The 25,616-nt window shown below is 34.1% G+C and overlaps 1 protein-coding gene across 5 annotated transcripts in view; it reads left to right on the top strand.

The window, feature by feature from the left end:
• The window catches only part of LOC309615688 (uncharacterized protein), a 426,392-nt gene that overhangs the window by 359,532 nt on the left and 41,244 nt on the right, over positions 1-25,616 (top strand). Inside the window, exon 4 of one of the 5 annotated variants that reach the window (XM_082365750.1) lies at positions 7,427-13,863. The exons of the other annotated variants lie outside the window; for them this stretch is intronic. Coding sequence (XP_082221876.1) covers positions 7,427-7,558 — 132 coding nt within the window. The 3' untranslated portion in view covers positions 7,559-13,863. Of the gene's footprint in view, positions 1-7,426; positions 13,864-25,616 lie in introns of those variants that run through there. 5 annotated transcript variants of the gene reach the window in all.

Consider the following 25,616-nt stretch of genomic DNA (forward strand, 5'->3'; position numbering starts at 1 on the left):
TTAATGGAGGCTTTCTCCATCTTTACTAAAAAAAATTCTTCCAAGTCTCTTTAAAAAGTAGTTGTAATCTACATTTTGTATTTCTTCCCTCTTTCCCTAATTTCTCTTCCACTTTTGCCAATTTTAATCCAGTTTATAAATATTTTAAAGGGAAGGAAAAGTGGTTTATAAGTTAAGTACTACCATTTAGGACCTTTGACTTTTTGTGCTTAAAGTATAATTATCTTTTTGTCCAGGGAAGAAGCGCTGCATTCCTGTGGTCCTGGTTTATTGCTGAAATGCTTTCACAGGTTCAGTGGCATCCGCTGTCGAGCGTTGGTGCTCCTTCTTTAGTCTGCATTACTTATCTCCCTAGGAAATCCTGTGCAGGCCACAACGTCTGTCTCCTTAAATAGGCTGTCAGGTCCTAGATCTATTTCCAGACTGGAATTCCCCCTCCCATTGCCCTTAAGTCTTTCTAAATCTTTCCCAAACACTGGGAAACTCAAAGATGGAGGGGAATGTTGGCTCTACATGATTGTATCTGTTGTTTTGCAATTAAATATATTAATCTACTGCCTACCATTTTTCTTCAAGCTATTCACACTGGATTAGACCACAGTTTACATTTTCTGTCAGCAAATTTGTATTTTTCCTGGTACTTGAAGGAGTTAGTGTTTATGCTACTCAAATCATGGGGAGAAGCATGATTAAAATAGGTTGAATTTTGCTCAAGCCAGGAATGAGTTGCAAATTAGAGGCAGCATAACATGGTAGTTAAGACCACAAATCCTGAGGCCTACTGTCCTAGTTCAAATGCCAACTGAACTTAGGCACACAGTTTGCTCATTTATCAAAAAGAATAATAATACTATGTACTTTTCATGATTGCTGTAAAAGTTAACTTAGTTGTCACATGTGAAGTGCTTAGAACATTGCTTGGCTTATTGCAAGCCCTATTTATAAGTGACATTATTATTTTCATTATTAACAGCAGCCTTAAAGTCCAAGATAGGGGAAGAACAATTCTGAACTAAGAAGACACAAAAGTTTAAGCCTTTACAGAATAGGTTAAAGTTTGGAACTGACTTACATGTTACCTCTGATTGCTTTGCTCAATGCCAAAATAGTTACTATGACACCAAATAGAAAACTAATTTTAATTAATAATGAATGTGATCTCATAAAAATAAATAGTATATTGAATGTCCATTAGGGTAGGAATGATCTAATTGACAATTTGAGTTTCCTCTTCTGTGAATTGCCTTTTCATATCCTTTGGAAAGTTTCTGTTTTGTGTTGTCTTTTTCTCATTGCTTATAGGATTTCTTGGTGTACTCTGCAAATTAGGGGAGGAACTCCACCTCTCTGGCCTAATTTTTCAATGTGATGAAATGTCCCTGGAATTGACACTCTTTGCCTACTCTTTATTCTCTCTTCTGAATGATTTAACGCACTAGTGAGAATAGAAGTATCTAAGCATACTCTGTGCCATCCTTTCTGAGTCTCTCTTTTCATGGATTTTCATGGAGAAAAAGAGTGCAGGACACATGCACAGATCTGCTCTGCACCATGTAGCAAGCATCTTGTCCTTGTGGGGGAGGCCTGTATTTATCCAGCTGTTCCAGGGCCAGGTAGGTAATTCTAACTCAGGGTGAAGTATTAAAAAACTCATTTGACTGCAGATCTAAAACCATGTTTGCTTTATTGTTCAGCGTCCTGATAAGAAAGAGATAACCACTCTAACCAAGTCTTTTAGGAGAGTTTAAAAAGACACCATTTATAAAGATATGGACAGATTAGGGAAACCAACAAGGGTGGTAGTACCCCAGGGATTGCAAGAACAGGAACCATTGCTGTAAGAAGATCTGAAAAGAAAGAGGGTAGGGATAACCATCAAAGTGTGGAGAGCAGATATATGGAGAATGTATGGTAGAAACTATGTAGATATAGGGGACAAAGTCCTATCTCTTATACGAACTTCTCAGGGTAATGCCAGTTTGGATATACTCCAGTATACTCCAACCTGAAATCCAGAACACTAGTCGCCATCAGTGCTCTTCATGTGCTTATTTGCCATCTGTATATCCTCCTGGTTGAAGTCTCTTTGTGTCTTTTGCTTATTTCCCAGTTTGTTTGTCTTTTCACTATTGAATTCCGAGATTTCTCTATATATTTCAGATACTTGTTCTTTGTCAGATATGTGGTTTGCAAAAATGTTCTCTCTGGAGCTTCTCTTTTTATCCTCTTAAGAGGATCTTTCTCAGAGCAGAAGTTTTGAATTTTGATGGAGACCAGTTTATCATGGTTTCCTCTTAAGGATCATGCTTTTGTTGTCAAGTTTAAGAACTTTTTGCCTAGTCCTAGATCGAGAAGATTTTCTCTTTTTTCCTAGAAGAGGAAAAAAGTTTTACACTTTATGTTTAATTCCATCATCAATTTGGAGTTAATTTTGTATAAATTATGAGAATTAGGTTGAGATTCACTTTTTTGCCTATGGATGTCCAACTAATCCAGCACCATTTGTTGTTGAAGAAGTTATCTTTCCTATACTAAATTCCTTTTGAACATTTGTCAAAAATCAGTTGTACATATTTTTGTGGATCTATTTCTAGCTTATTTATTTTGCTTCATTGACCTGTGTGTCAATTTCTTCACCAATACAACACATTCTTGATTACCATACTTATATAATGTCTTGAAATTGAGTAGACTGATACCTCTCACTTTATTCTACTTTCTCAAAATTATTTAGGTATCCTAGTTTCTTTGCTTTTCCATATAAATTTTGGAATAATCTTGCTTACATATACAAAAATCTTGTGGGGATTTTGATAAGAACTGCATCAAACTGTGTATCAATTTGAGGTGAATTGACATCATTACTGTGTCAAGATGAACACAGTATGTTTCTCTATTTATATCTCCTTTGTTTTCTATCATCAATAGTTTTCAGTATACAAGTCCTGCACACATTTTGTTAGATTTATAACTAATTATTGCATATCTAATTTTTTATCTGAATTATCAGTTTTAGCTTTCCATAGTGTTATGCCCAATTACACCTCTATTTTCTACTATGTAGACATAGCTGTTACATCTAAGAAATAAAATTCTTCTTAAGTCTTAAAAATAAGACTTTTTTCTCTATATTTTCGATTGTGGGCTGACACACATTTTCAAAGCATCTGAACAGTATTTGAAAACTGTGTTACTGTCTTATTGTTTATTAAAGCATTCCCTTTTCTCTGGTTACCACTTAGGAAAAGCAAGCTGTATTTAACGTTTGTTTTCTCTAGTGTCTCTTCCGTTAACTTCGTTTAGCTTGAAACCAAATAAGGTTATTAAACTGATATTGTTTTCTTCATTTTAAAGTATGTAAGAAAATTCCTCTCTGAATCATACATTTTCCAGAAAATTTTGATAGCTAAGTTTCAAAATACCACCCACATCTTTAAGAGAGGGACATGACTAACAAAAGACCTTCATATATAATTTAGAGCCTATATCCTGAATCAAAGTAGAAATTTTAATGTTCACTGCTTCAAGCTTTCTTCTTGCTAACTAAACACCATGGGAAAATTGCATAAAACAGACTTACTGAAGTAATTCACTCCGTAGAGAATACTATTTTTATCTTTTAAGAACAAAAATGCTGTTAAGGGTTACTCACTTTTTCACTTACTCCTTTGGGATGTTATAGTCAGACATTGAACATGCAGAGAAAGTTCCACTGATTGTGAATCTTGTTATCCCTCTCAAAGTTCAAATTGTCTTCTAAGTAAAGTTAGGAGTATGTTAGTACAGACATAATCCTCAGTAACACTTGGCTTTTCAGAAACATAAAAAACAACAGAAGTCTGGCCCATTACTGAAGCTCCAAGTTAAAAAAAAAAAAGTAATATTTTATATGTAGTAACACTTTATGTTTTCTCTTGGTTTCTTTAGGAATAGATAAGTGATAATGTCAAGTTTTTCCTCTTCATTTTTAATAAAAATATTTCTAATGATGTAGACATATTAAACATTTCTTTAAAAATTTCTTAAATTTCTTCTGATTCCCTAAAATTTGATAAATCAAAACTCTCTAACATTGTATTGGAAGTGACAGAATGAAATTTGCAAAAACCCCAATACAAAATTAATTCTTGGAGAGACCTTTTTATTTAGTTCATTAGTGCAAAGTTGATATAGCTAAACCTGAAAACCACTGATAAATTGTTGTGTTGTCAGATAGGCTGACCAAAAAAAAAAATTAACCCAAGAGTATGGATTATGGAACATTGGTATTGCAATAATTTTATGACTTAGTTTTCTTACTCTAAAGAAATAAACAAAATTTAAGCTTAAGATATAAATCAAAATATATTTTTTTGATTCCATGAGAATGAGAAAAGAGAAGAAGAAAGGACAAAAACATTTTTACTTTAAATAGATTGATTAGGGAGCAGCAAATCAGACAGACCTGGTTCAGAACTTTGGTTCTGTCTGTCATTTACCAAGTATGACTTTGAGCAACTTATAATTTTTCTATATGTAAATGCACTAACAATACCTTCATCAAAAAGTTATGGACATGATTAAATAAAGCAGTGTATTTGTCTCATAGTGAATGCTCAGCTGGTAAGTGTATCTGGTATTATTGCTATTTCCGTGTAAACTAAATGATTAGCTAAATGTCATTTTTTCCCTTTCTGGTGACTTATACTATAGTAAAACAGTTGGTGAGTAAATTTCCTAATATGTTTCTTCCTGCTCAGTCAAAATACATGGTAATTAGTGTGATTAAACAGACTAATATAGGTATAATCAGTTGAAGCTGGTATGAAGGAAACTGAAGAATTTCTAAAATCTTAAAAAATACCATTTTTTTCAGGGAGAATTGATTTCTGAAATCTGAGTAATTATAAAAAGGCAGTAGTCAATAAAACCAATGGCCCGCAAATCCTTTACTCTACTTTTGTAAATCTTTATGTTAAAGCTACCTGTGCCTAACAATAGTTTAAGCTTATTATAAAACTTTATAATAAGAGCATATAACCATATTGTTGGCTCAAGATTCTGGTTTGCTCTGAGCCTTTAAGATGTTATTTCATTAATACATGTACCGCCTATTTTGAAAAGTGATTGGAGCAAAATTTCCTTTAAAGACAACCCTAAACAAACCATAAACTCTGAGGAGGAAAAGGAAAGGATTAGATTTCCAGCCCACTGGAGTTTTTCTTATGTTAAGGTGGGATGGCCAAATCTGAAGAGGTGTATAAGTGTTTTGGTTTTTGTTAACACTGTAATGAAAAGTAGAGTAGTCTTTGATAACACAGAAATACTTCTCTAAACACCTTGTTTTCCAGACATATTTACCTAATCTCAACTCTTCTTAGGATAGAGTGAGCATGGAAATTTTGCATTGTTTCTTTTTTTTTTTTTTAACATCTTTATTGGAGTATAATTGTTTTACAATGGCGTGTTAGTTTCTGCTTTATAACAAAGTGAATCAGCTATACATATACATATATCACCATATTTCCTCCCTCTTGCATCTCCCTCCCACCCTCCCTACCCCACCCCTCTAGGTGGACACAAAGCACCGAGCTGATATCCCTGTGCTATGTGGCTGCTTCCCACTAGCTGTCTATTTTACATTTGGTAGTGTATATATAAGTCCATGCCACTCTCTCACTTCGTCCCAGCTTACCTTTCCCCCTCCCTGTGTCCTCAAGTCCATTCTCTACATCTGTGTCTTTATTCCTGTCCTGCCCCTAGGTTCTTCAGAACATTTTTTTTTTTTTTTTTTTAGATTCCATATATATGTGTTAGCATACAGTATTTGTTTTTCTCTTTCTGACTTACTTCACTGACAGACTCTAGGTCCATCCACCTCACTACAAATAACTCAATTTTGTTTCTTTTTATGGCTGAGTAATATTCCATTGTATATATGTGCCACATTTTCTTTATCCATTCATCTGTCGATGGACACTTAGGTTGCTTCCATGTCCTGGCTATTGTAAATAGAGCTTTGCATCGTTTCTTATTTCTTGTGTACCTTTCTATCTGATGTGCCTCTTTCAGTTTTGGACACCTACACAGTTGGGAAATACTTGGGAAGAATTACTTCCAATTCTTTGCTTTTATACATCATTTAACACGCAGATCAGAGGACTCATAGCTTTATGTGACCAAATCACTGATGTCTTTTTTTTTTGCCTCCCTCAACTCTCCCACTGGCCATGTATTGTGATGGAAAACTTAATTTATAGTTTTAAGATCCATAAAGACTTTCTTTCTCTGCCAAATATTTCAATTTCACCTAAAAGATTCTGTTTGGCACTACAATTGTCTCTTCCCTGATGTAATCATCTTGAGAGTAAAGACTGTATCTTATCAATATTATCCTGGCATGCCTACCACCACTGCTGAACGTGTAGTTGGTTCTCAGTAAATTAAAATTTAATTGAGGATGGAAGACATACAACCTTGGCAGATTTCTCCATTTATCAAGATCTAAAGCATATTGCATATGCCATTTCGCATAGCAAATCAAATATCCTATGTACAGGCTGTTGCAAGCAAAAGTTGGAGACAGGGAAAAATCCAATAACACTGACATGGAAAAGAGTCCAATAGCTCAGACTTAGTTCACATAAATATTCCTGTAAGGGGTGACCAGTGGCAGAATTTCATATAGTGGCTTCAGTCTATGCATACAGAAAACTTCTTCCCCACATCTATGTTATGCAAAGATGCCCATAACTCACTAATCCATACACTCTTACTGTGAGAAACTTTTGCTTTCAAATTATACATTAAAGTTATAAACAAATTATAAATGCATCTGTGGTATGTCATTCTTTTCATTTAACCCAATTTTTCTTAATTTCAATGTCTCAATCAGTTTACAAGAAGTAGTGAAATTCTATTTTTTATTCATTTGGTGATGAGCAAGGAGGGGGTGAGAAGGATATTCAGATTTCTTGCTAAATTACACAAAGGTCTGTGTGATGTCTTAGAAAAGTCTGAGGAGAAGCCTGGGAAACTTGAAGAAAAAAATTTTGTAAGCACAGGAGATGTTAGATATGCAAAATTTTAGATAAAAATAAGGATATGAGCCAAGAAGTGTTTTAATTTCATAAAAACTAAGAGATAAGGAACAACCTCCTGTAACTAGCTTAATCCTGGGAGGAAGAAAGCAGTGGCTTAAGTAGAAATGATGCACCCAACACTCTTCCCTTTTGTGGAAAGGCCAATGACTTGTTCTGGAGGCATGTGTAGATTTTAAAATGTATGTTCCTTTCCCAGTTCCCTATGTTTTTTTCTTTAAAGCCTCTAATTTGCTGTTCCTGTTTCAAATCACCTAGTATACTACTGCTGCATCCCTCCCAGTGATGTTCCCTTGCTTCTCATTTTTCTCAGTTTTTTATTGTAGTCTTCCTCTTGTGATCCTTAGACTAACCGGGAAATCTCAGACCATGGCAGGGTCAGACATCAAGAAAATAATGGTGGTTTGAGCCATCCCTATGGTGAAGAATCAGAAGCTTCAACTATTATTTTGATCCTCTTTACTCAAAAGGAACTCTAAAGGTTTTAGTCTTCGATGATACCTGTATAGCAGAAAGCCTAACAGCGTTTGTTATGTGTTCTGTGCAATGGAAGTGATACTAAGTAAAGAGAAGATTCAGCCTTGCTCTCTAGGGAACTGAGATCTTGTTGTGAATAATCACATTAACTAAAAAATTGAAAACTTCAAATTAATATGAGGAAATCCAACATATGAGTGCTGAATATGTGAACCAAGATGAGGGTGGGCAACAATGAAGAGCTGGGAAGATATGCTTAGCAGTGCACCATTATATGCTATGTCTACCATACAGTTCAGTAAATGTAAATAAACTCAAGGGCACAGATAATAGTACAATGCAGTAAAGAATTAGAAAATGATGAGTTTTGGTTATTTGTTGTCATTGTTTTTAATGCAACTTATTTGATTGTAGGTTTATATAATTTACTTTTACTAATGCCTATTTTTAACAACCAACTCTTAAAATTCCTGAAAATTTAACAATTGGTTCTCACGAGCTGCTATGAGCCAGCACCAGCATGCCTCTGACCTTGTCTACTTTCTTGTTTTCACTGATTATGGACTATTAATTGTGCATCCATCCTTAAGATTTAACATGTTCCGAATTGATTAAGTTATCAACATTTTAACTGCATAACTTGAATACTACATGTAAGAGACATATACTGGGGCCAATTATATTAGGAATATAATATTTTTAATAAAAGGGAAAAAACTTTCTGTGTAAATAAATCGTAGTAAGAAAGTAGCCATAAGTGGCCCCACAAATTAGGACATTGCTTAATATGTAATATATGAGGAGCAACACATGCACAAATTCTATAATTTCACACATAAACTATTGAAGTCTCAGTCAACCAAAAATAAAATTTAAAATGATGTCTGGCTAGCAGCTCCTTTCCATCCATTTATTCAGAATTTTAAAATATGTACTGTACTTCAAGGACTCTGCTGGGAACTGGTTTATGAGGATTATATGAATGTGGTAGGAGAATTAGGAAACATGTAACAGACAGCTGCACTATTATAAGTCCTCTGATGGAGGAATACAGGTGCTATAGGCATACAGAGGGCTTGAAGTGGAAGTGTTTTAACCCACATCATCACCAACACAGACTCAATCCTGCCACTAAATACCAGCAGACAGCCTTTGGCTAGAATAAGACCAGAGTAGGAGAGAGCCAGATTGTAAGCAAAATAAATGAGAGCGCTCCAGATAAACTGGGCTCCAACTGACACTGGGCATATAATGGCTTCCAATAGATCTGAGCAAACATTCTACTGCATGTGAGCAGAGAGTGATCTTGAGTCAATGGTTATCGTACAATCTGTGAGTAAACTCCATGAATGTAGCTCTCCTTGTATGAGGATGGATGATGAGTGAGGAAAAATTATCCCCAAACACATGGTCTTTCAAGAAGGACTATGCAAGGATGTACAAGATGGTAATGTAACTCTTATTTGGCTGGAGTATATCTTTTGTAATATTTTATTCAAGAAGGGAAAGAGGAGACATTTTCAGGTCTTTAAATATCTGAAATTTTCTGTTGCTATTTTTAATAAATCTAGATTGGCTGGGTGACCAAAATCAGGTGCATTCAAAACTTTATGTTTGCACTAAAGGTTTCTCTATTGTTATCTGGAATTTTGGAAGAGTGTCTGGGGGAGAACTTGAGTTTTGTTCTTTAATAGATCCTCACATTTTTTGCATGTTCAATTTCTGCATAGATGCTTGGAGGTATACTTTTAATCTTTTTGAAAGGCTGTTTTCCAGGATGTGTCTCACTTGAATGGTCTTTTTCAGGTATTATTTTTTAAACTCGGGGATGTTTTCTTCATTGTATGTTAATTATTGAGTCTGGTTCAGTTGCTCTGTTTTCCTACAGGAACATTGCCATTCATAGTTTGCACTTCCGTTCCCCATTCCTCATTTATGATTTTAAACTTTTTTCCTTTTCCTGTAAAGTCTGGTGCACCATTTTATGTTTATTGTCTACATCACAATTGTATTATTTCAAAATGACAATCTGTTCTTTCTACTTCAGTACATATTTGATTCTGGTATACAACAGTTTCCTTGAAATCATTGATTTATCTTTATTATTACTTCTATGAACTGTTCAAACTGGCCCATTCATTTGAAATATTTTCCCAAGTTACATTGCTTTTGTCATCAATTTGCGTTTTAAATTGTCTTCAAAATTTAGCCCAAATCCAATCAAATGTTGAATGAATCACATCTAATTGTTTAAAATTTAGAATGATACCAGGATTTTTAAGAAAGCACAGATTTTAAACATTAAAAAAAAATACTAAGTGAGAATATCTGCATACTAATGACTGATTCCATGTACTTACCCAGTTCTTACTGTGGTCTCTCTTCCTTTTTTGGATGCAGACAAATTGTTAAACCAAGAACCTTCCCAAATTAGAAACACAAAATACCATTCGGATAAGTCAATTCACACTGTGTTCTGCAAAGTAGTTTGGACTTTCTCACTCAGTAAAATCTGTAACTCAGAGATGTGGGAAAATAGCTCTTACTTTTGAAACACACTAGAAATATAATTTATTTTGATTTAGATTCAACCTGAACACTCTGGCTTGTTAATTTTATTCCTAACTTATTTTTTCTCTTTTAAGGGAAAACATAACAATTTAGTTGAACTGAAACTCTTGACCATATAGTAGTCGTTAAAATTGTGCATAAAAACAATCACATATTGATTGAATATTGTGATTCAATGGAAAATGTTTTGATATTGACCTCATACTTTAAAAGTTGGCTCATGAAAAAACATTAAACTTATGAAATACATTTTCATCCTTCTGCTTTTATATCCAAAGCACATTAATTTTTTCATCCGTTTTCACTTCGTCCCCTCCCGTCTCAAAGGACAGGGAGTAAGGGCTTGACAGCAGTGCTAACCTTTCCTCTCTTTTCAGGGGGTTAAGAGCATGACCTTTGTTATCAGGCAGACTTGGATTCGGGTCCTACTCCACAATGTATAATGTGTATAGCCTGGACAAATTATTTACCCACCCTCAGCCATAATTTTCCCATCAGTAAGTGGGGCACTCTAAGAACTTGTTAAGATGCTTCTGTAAAGTGGGAAGGACCCTGACTGACAAGGACTGTCACAGAGCAAGCACATGGTAGCTGTGCTTATTACAGCATTCTTTCCTGTTTCCACGAGAAATTCATCCCTTCACATACAGTTTCTCTTTATAATCTTTGTTAATTCTCTCTCTGCTTTTCCTTCTTCCTTTTGAACATACGCAAGTTTCTCTTGTGAAGAAAAGGCTTCATGATCTTGTTTTTCCAAATGTTTGTCCTAGTTTTTTAAATTTCATTCCCTTAAATGGGCTTTTTCGCCCATGTGGTTTACACCTGCTATCTCCCCTTATAACTTACCCTTTTATTTTATCAACGTCTGTGTATTGGATTCTTACTGCTATTATTACAAAGTATCACAAACATAGTGGCTTAAAGCAATACAAATTTATCCTCTTACAGTTCTAGAGATCAGAATTCCTTCTGGAGACTCTAGGTGAATCCTTTCCTTGCCTTTTCCACCTTCTAGAGACTGCCTGCATTCCTTGGCTTGTGGCTCCACATTCCTGTGACCCCTGTTTCTGACATCACGTATTGCCTCTCACACTGATCTTCTTGGCTTTCTCTTATAAGAATCTTTGTGATTACATTGAATGCACCATAGTTATCTAGGATAACTTCCCCATCTCAAGACCCCTAACTTAATCACACTTGCCACGTCCCTTTTGCCATGTAAGGTAACATATTCACAGGTTTTAGGGATTAGGACCATACTTGACCCCTTTTCTTTCCCTAGGTATGGAAGAATTTCTTTTTGTTTGTTCTGTGTGTATGTATGCATGCATAATAACAATTAACAAAGATTAATGCCTCAAAATATACCCAAGTTCATATGTAATTATAGTAAAGCATTCACTGTGGGAATATTACCAAGGGAACCAAGAATAATTTAAGAGTCAGACAAAAGTTCCAAGAGAATGTGATATTTAAGTGTATCCCATCCACCTTCCTTATCATCTAGGCCAAAGGATGAATTCTATAGCTTTGGAGTTTAGCTCACAGGACTAAGGATCGTGTTTTTGTACACTCTGGTTAACAGTGTATTTGAAATGTAGTAGACAAACAAAAGACCCTACAGCTTAAGCTTTGTTAATTTTGCAGTCAATATACCTCTCCTGCTTTTGTTTGCAATCAAAATGAAGTGAAGATTCTAACTAATGGGTATTTTCCTCATTTACAATCCTTAATGTATTTTGTTTTGTTTTACAAAAATATTGAATTATCACTAGTTCTCTTACAGTGATATTTGTCTCAATATCAGTTTTGTTCCTGATGCTTCCATGACTCAAATAAGACAAAATGATGATAAATGTAACATTTTGAAAATATTTAAACAGAAATTATATGAAACATGTAGTAGAAACAAAGCACATGACTCGAAGAGCTATGAGGAAGTTGACACATGTGAGACATGAAGCAGTGACAATTTCATCATAAGGGCTGCCTGAGTGATAGTGTCTATAAGCCATCATTAGTTACATTATGCATTTTGATTTCAGAAATGTTAAAATGTGAAGAATATGTGCATCTTAGAATTGATGAAATATGACAATTCTCTTCATGTTTGGTTTACAGCTTGGCTTTCCTACTGAAAATGACTTTTTTTATTTTAATGACTATTGATTAGATGGCTCAGAATAAAAATGGAAACCAAAATAGACTTTGAGGGCACAAGGGTGCTAACATAACAAGTAAAGGTAGCAATTCATTTGTGATATATTTTAATGTCCCATGAAGAGAAAAATGACAAAAATCAAAAATAAATGATGGTCTCACCAAATAGAAGAAAAAATTAAAATAATTAAAATGCTACTTTAGGGGTATTATTACTATGAGGGAAAGGTGTTAGTATATAATACATCATAAAGTGAAAAAAGAATTATAAAAAGTGCCACATTATGATTATATATTTTGTGGAAATATAATAGATCAAAAACATGTGAACCATGAACATTTGGATAAATTTATGGTTAATGTTTTAAAATTTTTGTTTTAACACTTAGAACATGTATTACTCTGTAGTTTTCTTACCATTTAATTGAAGTAAATTGGGATATACAAATGTATGCAAATCATACATGGTGGCTTTTCACACACTGAGTACGCCAATGAAACCCAGCACCCAAATCAAGAGACAGAACACTATAAATACCTCAGAAGAAGCCCAGCCCCCTCCACCCCCTTCTATTCACTACCTTGTAATAATTTACAGGTATTAATGTCAGTCATAGGTAGAGGCCTGTGTGAACATATATGTATTATGTTAACATACAAATCTCTGAATTCTCTTTGTGGTTATACTCATACACGTGCAGTACACCAAGTTCCAATTACTAAATTGAATCAGTATTTGCGAATGTACTTTGTAAACCTAAAATACATAGTGCAAATGCTAGTGATTATTATTTTATACTTCTCTGACCTCATGAGCAAAGACCATTAACTGATTTAGCTTGTGATTTTCTTTCATATCTTTTTAGTTAACTGATATTTATTTTGCATATTTTCAGGTTGATCATGTAGTTCCCAGAATCTATCAGAATACAACTGAAGGCTCTTTCTTTGATGGCTCTTTCCTGTTCCAACATAGTGACCAAAGATTTGGTCATTTTTGTCTAAGTGGATGACTAGGCTGGAAGGATTACAGTTTAGCTTGGATGCTCTATTCTTAAAGAGTCTGTGCTTGTCAGCCTCCCAAAGCAGTCAAGTCAGAGACCAAACCCCTGTGAGGCTGTGCACACATGTAAATGATATTTGCAAAGGATATCAGAATTAATGGATATGCAATTCATGTTAACAGTCTCTCAGCTGGAGAACTAGCCTTCTGGATGGACAGTTTTAACCCAATAATTACTTCTCTGGATTTCCCCAATTCCTCTAAGAGCAGAGTATTTTCAAAACTGGAAGACAGCCATACATTATTCAAAATCATGATTCTCAAACTTTGAATTAACAAAGTACAACTAAAATAAATTATGCCAATTTTGAAAATGTATTAAATTATTATATATGGTAAACATGAAAGGAAGTCGGTTATAGGAAGATTGAATATATTAACCACCAATAGATAAACAAGTGTATCTTTTTACTTCTTTCTTTAATAAAAATTTAGTATCAACAAATAAACTATGGGGCCAGCTTTGTGTCAAAGAAGAAACCTTCTACAGAACTTAAAAGGCTTTAAAAAGAATGAAGTAGCCCTATATATACCAATATGGAAGATGTTCACAATATATTACCATTTCAAAAAAAAAAGATTGGCACAGGAAGTAAGATTAATATGTTACCTTTGATGTATAAGATGAATAGATAGATGATAGGTAGACAGATATGTAGATAGATAGACATAGACATGCTCATATATGCATAGCATATTTTTTTAAGACTACACAGGAAATTTGGAAAGAATGGCTAAGTTTAGGAAGGAGGTTTACTTTCTAAAAATATGGGCATTTGTACTTTGTATTTTATGCCATGTATGTTCATTACCTCTACAAAAACATACTTTGAAAAAAAGAACACAGAATACTCTGTGCTATAGAACTTAGAACCCTGAGAGCAAAACCAACCTATAAACCCTTGATTCAAATATTTAAACCTTGCTTCCCACTGAAGTTGTCTTTTCTCCATTTTATCACATTGCTACTCAGGACCACAAACCTTTCATAAAAAAATTTTGTTGACTTCTTCCCTAGTGCTTTTCCAAATGCATGTTAATTAGCGTCTGTGACCAATCATTCATGTCGTAGGGGTGATAGAATCAAGTATATGAAAAGGCAGTGGACTCAATTAATGAACATGCTTTGGACTCAAAATAAGTTCTTTGTTTCAGTTGATGTCAGAGCCTGTAAACAAAGGTCAATAAATCCATCACTTAATCAGTTTATAATTGTTTCACACGTTATGTTACACAAAGAAGTGGTTGGTATTTCCATGTCTTATAGGCTTTGTTCTGGATTATTCCATGGTGAAAACTTTGGTATTTGTCTTTGATGCTTGGTATTCTGCTATGTAAGAGTTCCTGTTTTATACAATCAGACATTTTTATTAGAAATTTTATTTACTATTTCTGAATTATTTATTTATACCCCAAAGAAGATTCAATAAAAGATAAATTACCTAACCTAAACAAAAATTTAAAATTTAAGAGATCAGTAAAGTGAAACACAATCAGAAAAGGTGTTTATTTGAATTTTAACATAATTCTAATTTTGACCATTTGGTTCCATATAGTAGAGACTATGTTTTTAACAAATGAACTCAACTTCATGGTGTTATTTTTCTCCTTTCTAGATTCTAAGAGGATATAGTCAATTAGCGTCAACTTAACTGAATATTTCCAAAGAATTATCTTTTATTTTGTATTTTGGACATGCTCTCCAAATTTATGCCAGATTGTTAATTCTTCCTGCTCTCTCACTCACTCACTCTTGTGAACCTTATTTTTCTACCTCACTGCGGCCTCCTTTTTTTTTTTTAATCTGGTTTCTCATGCAGCTCTTAGTTTTATTTCAAATAAACAAGAAGGCCTCAAAGGATGCAGAGAGGATAAGAAATGGACTCACCCAGGCGTTTCAAAAGTGGGAAGCCAGGAGACATAAAAATTGATTCACTTTATTTTTAAAATTTTTTTACTCAATTTTTCAAAACTGAAGTATAGTTGATTTACAATATCATGTTAGTTTCAAGTGTATAGCCCAGTGATTCATATGTGTCTATATATATTATATATATATATATATATATATATATATATATATTCTTTTTTCCTTAACATGTAACATTGTATTGCCCAAGAGGAACTAAAATTTCTAAGTACTTTACTGTGGTTTTATTCTAAGTTTTCCCATAGCAAGATGCATGTCCTTTTAGAAACCAACTACTCAGCAAACATATATCATGATGATAAATAATTCTGAAAACACAAGTTTGGGATCAATAAACTAATCAGAAGATAACAGAATAAGAAGTAGAACATATTCTTTCTTTTCCTTTACCCCTTTCTTGCAATCTGAGGGTGAGAAACAAATTCTCAGTGTATTTGTAGCAAGTAGATGATTCAGTTACCTGTTGTAAATTTGAAAAGAACACAAGATATGAAGAGATAGCCTGAGCGGGAAAGCAGAGGTGAATAGGACACATATTTTGAAGGCTTAATCAGTTTTGAAAATGTATATATAGGACTGTGCCAAAGGATATTTTTGTTGTCGTTTTGCCATATTATTTAAGGGGTGAAATACCTTAAAACATTTTTTTTTGTTTGTTTTAGTAGTAAGACCAAAAAGTATGCCACATCAAAATATGCAGCAATTCTTTCACATGGATTAGCCAAACCATAAGGAATAACAGTGTTCTTCAAAAATGTGCAGGCTATTTTGAAAAAAATATGGTTATCATTAATGTTACATTTTATTTTCCTCCAATCTTCTATCTGGTTCAAGTAGTGAATTTTAAATTTTTGTTTGGTAAGTTTATTGCAAATGTGCCAAAATTTGACATCTGCAATTCTTAGTATATGCTATGTTAAGAAAAACAAAGTGTTCTTTTAATTAGGTATGATTTCAGACCCATAAGGAAAACAATGAAGTAATTTTTTCCTGTTGCTTCCCAGGAATGGATATTCCCCCAGTTCAGTGGTTCTCAAATAGGTTGGCGTAATGGACTTAAGATTCAGCTGGGGAATGTCTATAAATTGTAAAACCTTCTTTTTTCTTCCCAGTTCTCCTTCCAGCTTCCTTCTAGCTATTTTGCTATACTCTATGTTAAGAACAATTGTCAGACATTGTGCTATGTCTGGGACTACAAGGTTCATGAACCTTTGCTCTTGCCTTCCAGGACCTTCTATTTTCTTCCAATTTTGACAAGAAAACCAATGATATGATACAGTGGGATGAGGGCTATGATTGGTAAAATGTACTTTATGGAATCAGAATCCAAAACAAATGGATTAAGGAAAGCTTACCAGAAGAAGAGACACTTGAGTTGAGAGCTGAAAAATATTATCTAGATATAAAAGCATTTTTTATGTGTAAGAGTGTACGTATTTATGGATATGATTTGAGTATTGTGATTATTGCAGAGAACATTCTAAGCAAATATGTATTCTAAGCATATCTAAGCAAAAGTCTGGAGCAGAGAGTCAGAATATATTTAATATGTCACTGTTGTTTGGAAAAACGGTGCATAATAAGTGAAGTGGGAGGAGGTGTTCAAGAGGTAGGGCTGACTTGAAGAGGTAAAATAAGGAGTTGAGCATTTATTCTGAAAGCTTAGGGATAACTTTTTATGGTAAGATATGGTTGTATTTGGGATTTTGAAAGATACTGATAACAGAGAAGTAAGGCTTGAGGCAGTGAGAGGCTAATGTAGTAATCTGGATGAGAGACTATAGTAGAAAAAAGTCATATCCAAAGAGAGGTAATGAAGAAAAAATAGAATATTGAATTCATATTTACTTCAACTGGATGTATAGAACATTTTAATGAGGTTTCTTCGATACGTTTTTAAGCTGTCTACCTCCCAGAAAACTTTCATTGACAGCTTGTAATACTGTCTTGCTTCCTATAATACAGAATCGTTACTGAATCATTTCAATAAAAAAATAAAAATAAAAGCTTTTCCTTAAGGAATCACTTCCCTTGACTCCTCAGCCCTCTCCAAGTACTGCCTCATTTTCTGTTCCCTCCAAAAACAAATTTTTCAAAAACGTTGTATGATTCTGCTGCCTTCGTTCTCTTACTTTTCATCTTTTTGTCAATCCATTCTTGGCTTCTGCTCCCAATACTGCCCTTGCCAAGGCCGACAATGATATCTTTTTGGAATATTCAGTGAGCACACTTCTGCCATTCTCTTTCTCATTGTCTTACCATTGATCAATGCATTCATCCTCTCCGTTTTTGAAACAACCTTCTTCCCTTGAAACTACGATTTTGGTGTATCTCCCATCTCTGTTGCTACTCTGTCTCAATCTTGTTTCCTATCTCCCCGTCTTCCAGCTACTGAATCTCCAGCTACTGAAATTCTTCTTTCTTTTCTCTGACTTGTCTCCTAATCTAATCCATTTTTTAATTTCAAACAACAGCAATGTGACAACACATGTATAATTTGTATCTCCTCTAGTTAGAGTATCTGCTCTGAATTCTAAATTCCTTTGTCCAAGAATCTATTTGTTATATCCACTTGTATGTTTATAGAGGTCCCAAGAGTTATCAAGTCCAAAACTGATCTCTTGATCTTTTTTTTCTCCCAGGCTTTCCTATTTTATTAAAGGGCACCATCACCCAGCCAGTTGCTCAAACCAGGAACCTGGGGATCATCCTGATTCCTTTCTCTCCTTCCACCTTAAACCCAATCCATTGCCAAGACCTGTCATTTCTACCTTCAAAATATGTTTTAAAACCATCATCTTCTCTTCATCTTCATTGCCACTACCTTTGTTCAAGCCACCAGGATTTCTCATCCAAATTGCCTCAGTAGCTTTCTAACTGGTCCTCATTTTTCTTTTATAGTAGATAGTATGCCAGATGTTCCTACCTCTACTCCATCCACAAAAAGCCTTAATGAATCTTTGCACCTACTTTCTGCTTTTATAAACAAATGATAGTCTTTGTCTTCAAAAACAGAAAAGTAATACCTGCTCTTATACCTTCCTTTTTGTAAGTAGGAAGAAATATTCCCTACTTGTCTTTACTTCTGCCTTCATAATCATCACCATACATTCTTTCATACTTGGATGGAGTACCTGTAAATATATTAGAGAATGAAATTAAATAACTAAACATTAATTTTTATAACTCTTTATTTTAGTAGTGATGCATAGTAAAAATTTTGTAACATAAGAAGTATAATTTTACAATTAAAGATAATTATTTTTAAGATATTGCCAAAAGTTTTATTTTTGCCTATGCATACATATTTTACTTAAATGGATCCATGCTGTATATTCTTTGTAGTAACCTGTTGTGTAACATATTATTCTATTGTTCTTCTGATCATTCTGCCAGGTCCTTCAAAAAAATGTATCAAAACATTTTCTGCCTGGATATTATTCTAATAGCCATAATTTAACCATTCTCTTGAAGTCTGACATGAATGTTATTTCTATTATATTACTATAATATATATTTATATTAATATTATAAATGAACCTGTAGTAAACATTTTAGTAAGTGTGTAGTATGGTTCTCTGATTATTTCCTTTGAATAAATTATTGTAAGCTGAATTACTGGGCCAGAGTATTGGCATGCTTCTAGTTCAAACTGATCCGTAGGAAAGCTGGCCCTATTTATGCTTTTACCTCCAGAGTATGAGGGCACCCAGGTGAGCTGTCAGGATAAGGGTGAGGGAAAACAACCAAGTAAAACCACATCTTGCATAGAATGTTAATATAGTTACTATTATAAAATATTTTGTAACTTCTATAATATGAATACTGAGTTAACAGAAAGTTAACTATTATATTAGGTGTGTGGTGACTACAGTCACAGATTTCAGTGCTAGTTATTAGGGGAAAATGTCTAAAACTCATGAGAAACAATAGTATCCTACTAAGCAGACACTAGCTGGTATAAGTCTAGTTTGTGACTTAATATAGGTTTGGTAGTTCCTTGGAAATATGCCTTTGGCCGATAAGTTAAATCTCATGTTTTTGGTGGTGAGTGTTGAAAATAAATTCCAACAAGTATGTTCTAAACTAGGAGAGATCATTTCCTCTTGAAATTATATGATATACTCTATTAAAATATTTTATAACTGGAAGGATAAAAGAAGTTGATAGTGATTTTTTAGATCACCAAGGTGTAAATAAAGAACCCCTAGGTATGAAAAGAACAGAATAAGGCCTTGACGAGTTTTCATAATTAATGTATGTCTTCATATGCTTCTTATATTCTGAGGAATGATTTATGTTCTAAAAGATTAAATTTTGCTTTAAAAAATGTAAGAATCATAAATTAGACATGGCTGACATTTCCTTACCTGGATTAAGGAAACCTGTTTAGAAAAAGCAATGAAGGCAGGTACAAGGGACCTCAAGTAAAGAGGCTGTTGGTGCATATGATGGGAGCAACCTCTACAGTAATAGATTGAGCGGGAGCTACAGAAAACTCCAGCACCTTTCATCTCCTGCTTTGAGAGAATTCTGAACTATCATTAATCCTTTGGTATCCCAGAACTCAATTTTACCTAACCATATAAGTTAAAAGAGCACCATACTATTAAGCTCTCATGTTGCTCATCCAAACTTCACTCTCTCTGTGAAGCATGGACTCTCCTATGTTACCTTGCCCTTTCTCTGCTGACTTCAGTACAGAAGTCCCCAGCATGTTACACATTGTTGGACATTGTGGGAGCTTTTTCCTGGGAGAGATCTGGCTCTTTATAAAGTCAAGTGCATTCTTCTTACCACAGTCTCCAGCCCACAGTGACTGGTCCAAAGAGTGAACACATAAATCATGGCAGATCAGTTGATATCCTTTCCATGCACTGAAATATAAAACCATTCTTTCTTCTGGGGCTTATAGACTAATATTATCAATACCCATGTTCCATACCTTGGGTACAATCAGAGACAAAAACAAAAACAAAAGCCCAGGAAGAGCTAGAGCTTATTTGCATTGAGTTTCTTGTTCCAGTTCCTAAGGCTCTGGTCTGCAGCTCTTTTTTTGAAACTTGGGAGCTATTTGTTTATGCTTACTAGCATATAAACTAACAATTTTATTGTTTGGCTTGACTTATTATGAGTGGTCTTTCCATTGTTTACAAGTTAGTGAATCTTGAATAATATACACATGAAAATATAAACTAGAAAATTTAGTTTAAAAAGTAACATGTAATATTCAATTATATAATGTGAGAGCATAACATTTAATTTTTTTCCTAGCTCCTTTTTGTAGTGATTCATAATATTGAAAGAAATGGCATATTGCGTTAAACTTAGTAGCATTCTGACTTCTGTATTCATGCATTTGTATGTGCTCTGCGCACAGACCTGACAAGTATTTATTATCATGCTTATGAATAGATAACAATTGCAGTATTTGTAGACTAAAATTCTACAAGTTTAAGAATTGTCAGGAGCTTGTATTTATGCTTGGTCTGTGTTAGTGAGATATGTTTCATAATGGGGCCATCATTTTTGCCAAATTCAGTTGTTCATTAACAACACTCTATTAAAAGTCAAATAATCTTTCAAAACCCCCAAATGGTCATTTCAAAGTAGTATTTCTGTGTGAAATGTTCTTCTTTCTGAAGGAAAGAAAAAGGCCATCTGGAGTTCTCAGAACTGTGTTCAATCTGACATTGATCATGAACTTTTTCATTTTATAAACATAAAGAATGAGCAGGAAGATTCAGCAGGAAGCCAAGTTCTTGTACATGGGAAGGGCTAGTATACACAGGATCTGATGATGGTTGGCTAATATAAAGAGACTATGAAGGAGAACTTAAATAAAACTTGTAAACTCTTAGATGTTTTTCTGTGAATAATAATGACCAACAGATGTGTACAGATGAGCAACAGCTTGAGAAGATTCTGACACCAATTTTTCCCTCCAAATGCCTTGTTTACAGCCTAATTGTCTAGAAATGGCTATTAAAGATAGAGAGAAATTGGACTAATTCACAACTGGAAACACTGTAACTTTGATTTAGGAGAAATTGTTGAAAAGTATTCAATAAAATTTTGAGCAAATAAATATATTTATTTCAATCATCATTCATTAAATATAACCTATGTGAAACACACCTAATTAGGAACCACAGGGATGTCAAAATGAAAAAAAAGTAGCACTGTCTCTAAAATCTGAGGTTTTATAGGAAAGATAGCACAAATATATAGCTTTATGTTTGCTGAATGAATTAATGCAGGAGAGATACAGTATGAGGTTGGCTATAACATGTGACAAAAGAGGGTTCCACTGAAGCCATATGTGAAATCAGAACAGGAATGGATGGTTTGCTGGGCACATCAAGAGGGGTGCCACGGACAATATGGGACTCCAGCTGAGCCTTCAACATGAGGAGGAATGAAACGTGGTAAAATTTAGGAGTACTTCAATCAGTTGGTATACCCAGTGTTTGTCAAGTTGAGTGTGAGGTTAGGTTAATTTGAAGGGCATTGTGTATGCCTGAATAAAAGTTTAAACTTCCAGAGTTAAGTGAAAGTGCTAAGTTGCTAAGCAATGGAGTGACACCATCAGAGTTGAGTTTTAGGAATAAAAATAAGTTAGTTAATCTTTTAAACATGAGATAAGACAAGAAACACTAGCAGTAGGATGCCCAGTTGAGAAACTATTGCTATAGTCCAGAAAATAAATCATAAGCCTCCAAAGGATAGTAATGGGATTCAAGACCAGATTCAGGGAAAACTGAGAAAAGAGATTCAGTCTGTCATATCATTAAGAGCTCAGACTATAAAGCCATACTATATAGATTCAAATTCGATTTCTGCTCCTTACTAATCTGGGCAAATTATTTAAACTCTCTGTGATCCAATTTCCTCTTCCCTAAAATAGAGATAAAAATTATACCTACCTCATAGAATTGTCAGGAGGATTCATACAAAGTTCTTAACAGGTTCTGTCATATAATAGGTGCCAAATAGGTGTTACTTATTTTTAAAATAATTCTTATTGTTGTGTAACTTCTGGGTTCCACTAGAAATGTCAGATTGCCTGGGTGGTGGTTGCTTATAAGTGTGAAATGGAAAGTCATAGGAAAGCTGTTTCCCAGAGTGAGTTCATTAAGAAAAAATATATACTAAGTATAACCAAGTGGCGAACAAGAAAAATGGAAACATTTATTAGAACAAAGGCACAGGATGATGACCTAGCAGTGGAAGAGGCAGTAAGTATATGACCAGAGAGGCTAGAAGAATGAAACAAAGGATTTGTGCAGTGCAGATGATGTAGGGCATTTTGGGAAACCAAGTCCAAGAATTAGAGATAGGTGTTGAATTTCCCCTTTTTGACATTCATCTCTTGTGCAAGGGCATGTCTACCTTCTTTACGGTCTGCACAGGCTCCTACTTGAAAATACAGGTCCAATTAAGGAGATGACACTTTGTTATTACTCCTAATTTTTGCTTTTTTGTAATTGTATTGTCTATGCCAGCCCTTGTATAAGGCAATGGGAGTATACATGTGACCAAAACATAGATCACTTTCGTGCTAAGGAGATGTGAGTGTTTTATGTAACGCAAGCTCTGGGATGTGTAAGAGAAGTAAGAGCATGAAAATATGATGTATGGTACGTGTAGCGTAGGCAGAAGAGGTGAAGAGAAGCAAAAGAAAAGCCTTGTGTTAAAATGAAGAAATTATTAGAGGGATATGCAAAGAGAAGACATTTTAGATCTAACAGATGGGAAAAAAGGTGGAGAGAAAAAGCAAGAATAACTGAAATCATTGCAGACTGGAATCAATGATGAATAAATGAGGCAGTGAGGAGGTCCATAGAAGTCTGAAAAAAATGTTGAGCCTCTGGTATGTGTAAGCATTTACATGTTCCTTACCATTTACATACACATCCCATTAGCCATGTCTTTTCAATAGAACATGTGCAAATATCCACTTAAAAATGTTTTCTGATTATAAATATCAATGGTAGAAAGTGTATACCATACAGAAAATGATGAAAGGATTATAAAATACCTGTAAAACTACCTTGTTGATATTTTGAGTAATATTCTTCCAAAATTTTTGCAGTTATTATAAATAGACTTATTCACAAATTCAGTACTGAAGCTGAGTATGTGAAAAGCCCTGTTGTAGACATTAGGGATATAGCTGTGAACAAAACAGATAAAGATCCCTACCCTCATGGAGTTTATGTGAGGGGAGGGGAATACATAATAAACATCAAATATTATCAATAAATCAATAAATTTTTTAGTATGCTTGAGGGTGATAAATACTATGGGATAAAAAAAATACATAGGGTAAAAGAAATTTTAAGTGCCAGGATTGGATCAGTCTGCAACTTTAGATAGGGTAGTTAGGGTAGATCTCTAACTACCCTATCTAAAGGGTAGTTAGAGATCTACCCTAAGAGAAGGAGATCTTGAGAAGGAGATATTTGAGCAAATTCTTGAAGATGAGCAATATTTTATATATTGTAAATTATTATACTGTATATATATTATACTGTATAAATAGGTTTATATGATACAATTTCCTTTTAAAATTTTGTATAGTATAAAGTTTTCTGTCTTTAAACACATTTAAAAAGCTGTCGTAATCTAATCTGAACATTCAGGTTATTTAAAAAATGTTTTTTTGTGGTTATATACGATGTTAATGTTGGGGGAAATGGGTGAAGAGTAAACAGAAACTCTCTGGATATCTTTGCAACTTTCCCCTAAATCTAAAATTATTTAAATAATAAGTTCATTAGAAATATTTTTGTTATTGTAAGAAATATGAAGACATTCACACCCAGAAATCTTCGTACTTAAATACCAGTATAGTTTTAGGAATTATTAGATCAGTGTTGATATAATTTTCAAAAAGAATATGCCAGCAATTCTCCCATGTACTTCCATTTTCATCAAAATTTAGTATTATTTTTAGATTTGCCCAAATTTAGTAATATGTTTTGAATATTGGCCCTTTGGGGATGATTGTATTGTGGTTTTTGTTTTTGGCAGAATAGGACTGAGAAAACACTGAGTTAGTTTCCTGCTGCCACAGAGACTTGTGAGCATGGATATAGAACCTTGTTCCCAAGGAGGGCACATGGGCCAAATGGCCAGGCTGAGGTGGGAATGTGTACACCTTGGGTATACTGATGAGCACTGAGCAGCAAACAGATCCAACTACATCTAAATAGGAGTTGTCTCCAATTTCCATGTGTATACAGGCAGTCCAGTACCTTTCTTCCATACCTTGAGATTACTGTACTGCAAATGCCAACTGGAACTAGAGACTGTGCTGGATACCTAAGAAGTAAGTGGAAGGAAAACATATGCACTCAAATCTATATGTCTTGAGAATATTTACAATTGACCAAAGATTAAGTATTCTGCCAATTGTAATGAATGTGACTAGAAATAGAGACTAAGTCATCAATAAGACAAATAAATTCTATTTCTTAGACACCTGAATTGAAGGCTTTAAAGCCTCTTATAAACAATACCACCTTTAGAAATGATGTTTCAAATTGGGCTATAGTTCTACAGATGCAGGTACCTGAGGAAGACTGTTCTCTCAGCCCCCATCACTGGCATATCCAGTGTTTGATAATAGTTTCCAAAAAGAAATGAATGATCATTTCTTATGTCTTACTGATTATATGCAAATTATGTAGAATTAATGTTACTTTAGTTAATACATTGGCATTCCTTTCCTAGTGCTGAAAGCATGTGAGAATTCTAAATTACTAGAAATGGATACAAAGTTATCAACTAATAAGCAAATCTCTTCAAAGCAGGGATTACATTTGTGTTAAAGGGACTAATTTCTACAAATTATTTAGTTCCAACCAGGTGGAAATATATGAATTAAGTATGTGATTTGTGTTTAGTGTAAAATTACAGAAATATTTCCTTTAGGAGTCTATTCCAAAGGTTGGCATTTTTCTTTCTGTAAAAGACCAGGTAGTAAGTACTTTAGGTTTGTGATCTATCTGTCTCTGTTGCAATTCTTCAACTCAGTCCTAATAGTATGAAGGAAGACACAGACAGTATATAAATGAACATACATGTCTGTGTTCCAATAAAACTTTATTTACAAAAACAGGTAGTGGGCTGGTTGTGTCCATAGTTCGCTTATCCTTTGGCTTACACTCAAACTAGATTAAGCTCTTTTGGGTTTGGTAGAACTCATAATTACCGCTAAGATTATATGACTTTTGTATTTAAGGGAATGCAGTGGGTTAACTGTCCTATTTCTCTGACCTATGCAAAGGCATGGCTGTAAACAGGAAGATAATAAAGGACTGAGGAAATT

This window comes from Balaenoptera borealis (assembly GCF_965194805.1).
Source record: "Balaenoptera borealis genome assembly, chromosome: 18".
Lineage (NCBI taxonomy): Eukaryota > Metazoa > Chordata > Mammalia > Artiodactyla > Balaenopteridae > Balaenoptera > Balaenoptera borealis.